The sequence below is a fragment of the Nothoprocta perdicaria genome, unplaced genomic scaffold (genome assembly GCF_003342845.1).
Source record: "Nothoprocta perdicaria isolate Ctin4 unplaced genomic scaffold, notPer1 scaffold_1134, whole genome shotgun sequence".
Taxonomy (NCBI): domain Eukaryota; kingdom Metazoa; phylum Chordata; class Aves; order Tinamiformes; family Tinamidae; genus Nothoprocta; species Nothoprocta perdicaria.
In genome coordinates, this window is record NW_020454244.1 from 1 (window position 1) to 5,952 (window position 5,952).

Genomic DNA, 5,952 nt, shown 5'->3' on the forward strand with positions numbered 1-5,952 from the left:
ATGCAGGGTGCCCTGGGGCCCCTGTGCAGCAGTCACTGCTAGGGGACATGGTTGTTCTTTAGGTCCCCTGCTGTATCTGCTAGAGAAATGTGGTTGTGCTGGACGCCCCAGGCATCTGAGAAGGCCTCTCCAGCRCTTTTTTATGTCCTCAGATCAAGACTCTGCACTGAATTGCATCAGGAGCAGGGGTCTCAGGGTAGTTGGCACCTACAGGTCATTTCAGATGGCTAAGGCATTTCCCTACCTGGTTCCCAGTTCATGCTCTAAGATGATGCAGGTCTCCCAGGAGCTCCATCAGAGCAAGCAGGCACTGACACATGTCTTGGACCTCCTCAGTCCCTTCCATTGTCCCCAGATGTTTGAGTGGGAGCTCCTTACTCTCACCCTACATCTCCAGTGAYTGTAGTGGAGCTTTGACAAGGAGCTGGTGTGCAGATCTCTGTGCTCTCCTCCCTTTGGTTTTGGCAAGGGCAGTCCCACCACCAAGCTGTTTGTGAAGTTTACAGGAGGGATGGGACTCACTGCTAGGCAGGTACTGCACACATCGATATTTATGAATGAGTAAGTAAGCCTTGTGTCAATGAACTCCCCATTTCTCCACTCCTCGGTCTCCTCTCTAGTTAAGGGATGGGAAATGATGCTTCCAGAATGGGACATTTCCAACTTTCTTAGAGAGTCAGCCTTTGAGGCAATAAATTGCCAAGTTGGAATCCATGTCTCACCACTCATTGGGAAATGACAGCAGGTGATTATTTCAGTTTATTGAGGCGCACTTTTCCCAGGAGGAGGAAGCACAGGGGACAGGGCAATTCATAAACTCAGCTGGGCCTCTGCTCCTGAGCGGGGCCAGGCTCCTGGGACGGAGGCAGCTCATGGCAACCTGTGAGCCCTGCCCAGAGACACTGTGTGCAGGAGCAGCTGCTGTGCCAAGAGCAGCAGGGCTGCRGGCACTGCCTGCTGCTGCRCACAGCAGAGGAGAGAACACAGCGAGGGGTGAGTGGTGGTTTGGGGTGAGGGGAGCAGAGCAGAACTCACTGCATGGCAAGATCTTCACAGCTGTTCACATGGTAAGTTGCTGGCTGCAGGGCAACACTGCTGAGCTTCCTGGAAGGGACTTCTGCACTCAGACCATGTTCTTATGCACTAGGTTTTTAATGCTCTCTCTCCTGGATTATTCAGGGTCTAGCAGGCTCTTGCAAAGGGCAGGTTTGAGGGGTCCTTTCAGGAGGAAGAGGAAGAGAAGAACTGCTGGAAAGGGAAGGAGATTTCCTTCAGTCTCTCTGCTGAAGGAGGTACTTTCAATTTCCTACATTTGGAAGGAAGAATGAAGGAAAGTCTTTTCTGTTTTGAGAACAAATTCAGAGATTAATATTTATGTAAGAAACCTCATCAGGGCATTTCATCCCCACCTTAGCCTGCAGGCAGCATCAACAATACCTTCGTAGCCTGTAAGGAGTTTATGTGGCCTTCTCCTTAGGACYTGTGGTCACAGAGCTCTGTCTGGACAGTGCCCAGTCCCRGCAGGCTTCTGTAGGGGAGAGCTGAGCACAAAGAGAGTGACATGGAAGGAGAGCTGCAGGCAGCAGAGATGGGCAGGGAAAGAGAAGGAAGAGCAGGGGAGGAGCCACCTCCTCTGCAGCCAGACTTGCATCAATATCCTGGGGCATCTCTCCTGCTACAGGTCCAGTTCTTATTGCCCCACCAAGGGGCTGAGAGTCACTGCTCTGTAATATCACCCTCTCCAAGGTCACATGCCCAGCTGCATAAGATGAAGGCCTTCCAGAACACCTCTGTGTACCTCTCCTTGCCTGCCTTGCCAGCAGTGTCAGGGTCCTGCTCCTGGCTTCCCCTCCTGTCCAAGCTGCTCCTGTTCTTGCTCTCGTCTTGCTGGGATTGGGTGTTTTCAGCTGCAGTTCAGACACTGAGGCTGCAAGCCGTGGAACAGAGGGCTCTGATGAGAGTGAGGTTTCCTAAGCCCCCTTCTGTCCTGTGCAGCTCCATAAAGAGCAGTCCCCAGGGCTGCTTTAATGCCCATCTTCAGAGCTGAAGAGCCTTCAGTTGCTTCCCTGTGCTGTCCTGCCAGGCTGCCCCTCCAGAAAGGCTCTGCTCTCTCATGGACTATCTGTGGTATCCGAGAGAGCTGTGAGGAAGCTGCAGAGATACTGAGAGTGTGGAGGTGGTGGAGGGAGGCTGTTCATGAGCAACCAAAATGAGCCCTGCATGTCTCTGGCCACAAGCATGGAGATCTCCCTTAGGTGTTTGGAGACAGGGTAAGAAATGTGCAGATGGGCACTTTGAAACTGCTCTGCTTTCAGCAAGGCCTGGTCTCCTTTTAGGGCAGCATATGAAGATGACCATCCTCTAGCTCAAGGAGACTCAAAACACAGAACAGGCGGGAAAGAGATTAATAGACAAATGAGATGTCCCCRTTTGGCACATAGTGACGGTGGATGCTCTCCTCTCCAGACTCAGAATACAAATGCCAAAGAAGTTTAATTTGAGGAACACTCCCCAGGGGTGACAAGTATGTCTCATATCAAACAGAAATATTGAATAATTCCATAAATCTCTGTCCTCAATGTCCTTCTTTATAATTAGGAAGGAAGATGCTGAAAAGCCCATCTGCATCTTGAGTGGATTTCACCTGACAGAAATGGTGAATGTCTGAGCTCATCCCCTCCGTTCCCCAGTTCAGAGTCCTCTACAGCAGGACAGGTTGTCTAGAACCCAGGGGCTGACRTCCCTGCTCCTCTCAGCACACTCAGTCAGTGTAAAGCCCTAGCAAAGGAACTGCACTAAGACCCTCTTGGAAAGGAAAACATTAATTTGAGGGGGGGGGGACATGAAAAATGAATGATCTCAGAAAGCTTTTTTTTCTCTTGTTGCTGTTTTGTTTTCTTCTTTCTCCTTAAAAAGTCTCTCCTAATGTGTTGATGTCTTCTCTTCTTTGGACAGTCTCCAATGATATGAGGGAGCAAAATGTCCAACAGCAGCTCCCCGAAGTTCCTGCTCCTGGCATTCGCAGACAGGCGGGAGCTGCAGCTCTTGCACTTCTCCCTCTTCCTGGGCATCTACCTGGCTGCCCTCGTGGGCAACGGCCTCATCATCACAGCCATAGCCTGCGACCACCGCCTCCACACCCCCATGTACTTCTTCCTCCTCAACCTCTCTGTCCTCGACCTKGGCTCCATCTCCATCACTGTCCCCAAATCCATGGCCAGCTCCCTCTGGGACAMCAGGGCCATTTCCTTTTTGGGATGTGCTGCCCAGGTCTTCCTGTTGGTCTTCTTCTTAGGAGGAGAGTTTTCTCTCCTCACAGTGATGGCCTAYGACCGCCTTGTGGCCATCTGCAAACCCCTGCATTATGGGAGCCTCCTGGGCAGCAGAGCTTGTRTCCAAATGGCAGCAGCTGCCTGGGCCAGTGGCTTTCTCCTTGCTCTCCTGCACACTCGGAACACATTTTCCATTCCACTGTGCCAAGGCAATGAGGTGGATCAATTCTTCTGTGAGATCCCCCAGATCCTCAAGCTCTCCTGCTCAGATGCCTACCCCAAGGAAGCTGGGCTTCTTGTGATTACTGCCTATTTAATGTTTGGGTGTTTTATTTTCATTGTGGTGTCSTACRTGCAGATCTTCAGAGYTGTGCTGAGGATGCCCTCTGMGCAGGGYCRSCACAAAGCCTTTTCCATGTGCCTCCCGCACCTGGTYGTGGTCTCCCTCTTTATCAGCACTGCATTTTTTACATACCTGAAGCCGCCCTCCATCTCCTCCCCAGCTCTGGATATGGTGGTTGCTGTCCTGTATTCAATAGTGCCTCCAGCACTGAACCCTGTCATCTACAGCATGCGGAACAAGGAGATCAAGGTTGCCCTCAGAAAATTGATTTCATGAACAATTTTTAGTACTGCTAAAATTGTCATTTCCCTCCACATTACGCTCTCTATATCCCAGCTGGATTGAGCACTGGTTCTTCATGTTATTTTTATTGTGTGTTTTATTAGTAATAATAATGCTTGCCATGTTGCTACACGAGTACTTGGAATCATGGTACTCTTTCTGAGACTGCTCTCTCTCACCTGGTCCATTAATTTGTGTCAAATGGTGGATCAGGACTGGCTCCGCCACTGTCTTCTATGTAGTAATAAAGATTCTACCCAGGGCACTGCCTGGAGGCTGAGCTGCTGTCAGTAATATCCCCAAGAACCTGCACACTGGAAGGGCCTGCTGAGCAGCTTTCTCTATGGGCTCAGGATGAAAAAACTCATCATCTGCACAGAAACACAGAATCATTAAGGTTGGAAGGGACCTCTAGGGCTTTACCCCTAGCCCTTTACACCTAAACCTTAGCTGTAGTCCTGCAGTTCTACCCTTTACCCTAGTCCTTTAACTCTTTAGCTCTTTAGTCCACACCTTGTMACCCTGAACCCTTTAGCCTTAGCCCTAAGCCCCTTAGCCCTTCAGCACTAAGGCGTTTAGCCGWAAGCCCTAGCCCTTTAGCCATAAGCCCTTTAGTCTTAAGCCCTTTAGACCTAGACCGTCCTAGCACCAAACCCTATAGCCCTGTAGCCTTCGCCCTTTCTCCTRAGCCTTCTGTGCAAGCCTTAAGCCCCTTAGCACTTTAGTTCTAGTTCTTTATTTCTAGTCCTTTAGCCCTAAGGTGTACCCTTAGTCCTTTATCACTTGCCCYTTAATCATAGGCTATCATCCTCAGCCATTTAGCCATTTAACCCTTCAGTCMTGTCCTAGCCCTTTAGCCGTAAGCCCTAGCCCATTAGCCCTAGTCTTATAGCTCTTTACCACWAGTCTTTTACCCTAGGGCTTTAGCCCTAGAGCTATTGTCCTAAGCCATAACCCTTTAAACCTAAGCCCTTAAGTCCTGAGCCTTTTATCCCTGGACCTTTGGCCGTAGTGCTTTAGATTTCAGCCCTAGTCCTTTAGCACTTAATCCTATCTTTAATCCAAACCCTTTAATTGTGGCATTTTAACCACAGCACTTTAGCCTTAGCCATTTAGTCCTAGCCCTTTCATCCTAGCTCTTTAACCCTAACCCTTTCGCCCTACCATTTAGACCTAGATCTTTAGTCTTTTGACCATAGCCCTTTAGCCTTAGCCCTCTACCTMTAAGCACTAGCCATTTAGCCCTAAGCCCTAACACTTTAACCATAAGACCTTTAGCTGAAAACCACTTAGCCCTAGCCCTTAAACCCTATCCCTTACAACTCTAAGCCCTTTACCATTTAAACATATGCCCTTTAGTCCTAAGTTCTTTAATGCTAACCCTTTCATCCTAAGCCCTTTGGAACTAAGCCCTAAGACCATTACCACCAGCCCTTTAGCCCTAGTCCTTTAGAGATGACGCTAAGCCCTTTATCCCAAAGCCCTTTAGCCTAAAGACCTTTAGTCCTAAACTCAATCCTTTTCCCCTAAGCGCTAGMYCTTAAGTCCTAGGCTTTTAACCCTAAGCACTTTAGCCCTTTAGCCCAAATCCTTYGGTATGAAGCCCTAGAACTTCAGACCTTTAGCTGTAACTCTTTGGGCCTAAGCCATAGATCTGTCCCCAATAGCTGTACCTCACACCCTTTAGCCCTACCCATTTAGCTCAAAACTCTGGCCCTTTGGTCCTATTGCTTTAGCCTTAGGCCTTTGCCCATCGCCCTACAGYCCTAGGTGCTTTAGCCCTTTAGTCCTAAGCCCTAGAAAGGGGACAAGGGGGCAAAGACCTTTAGCAATAAGACTTAATCCCAGTGCTTCAGCACTTTAGCCCTAAGCCCTTTGGACGTAGCGCTAAGCCCTTTATCGCTAAGCCCTAGCACTTTAGTCCTTAGCCCGAGCACTTTAGTCCTAGACTTCTAGCCCTAGCTGTTCAGAGCCTTAACTCTAGTGGTTTGGGCCTAAGCCTTAGTTTTGTACCCTAAGCCCCTTACCCTTAACTCTTTCCCTTTAGCCCTACCC

General features: G+C 49.5%; 1 protein-coding gene across 1 annotated transcript; it reads left to right on the top strand.

The window, feature by feature from the left end:
• The first annotated feature begins 2,979 nt into the window (after positions 1-2,979).
• Positions 2,980-3,891, top strand: LOC112959165 (olfactory receptor 14A16-like). The gene has a single exon (XM_026053123.1). The coding sequence runs from the start codon at positions 2,980-2,982 to the stop codon at positions 3,889-3,891; it is 912 nt and encodes a 303-aa protein (XP_025908908.1).
• Positions 3,892-5,952: the final 2,061 nt, after the last annotated feature.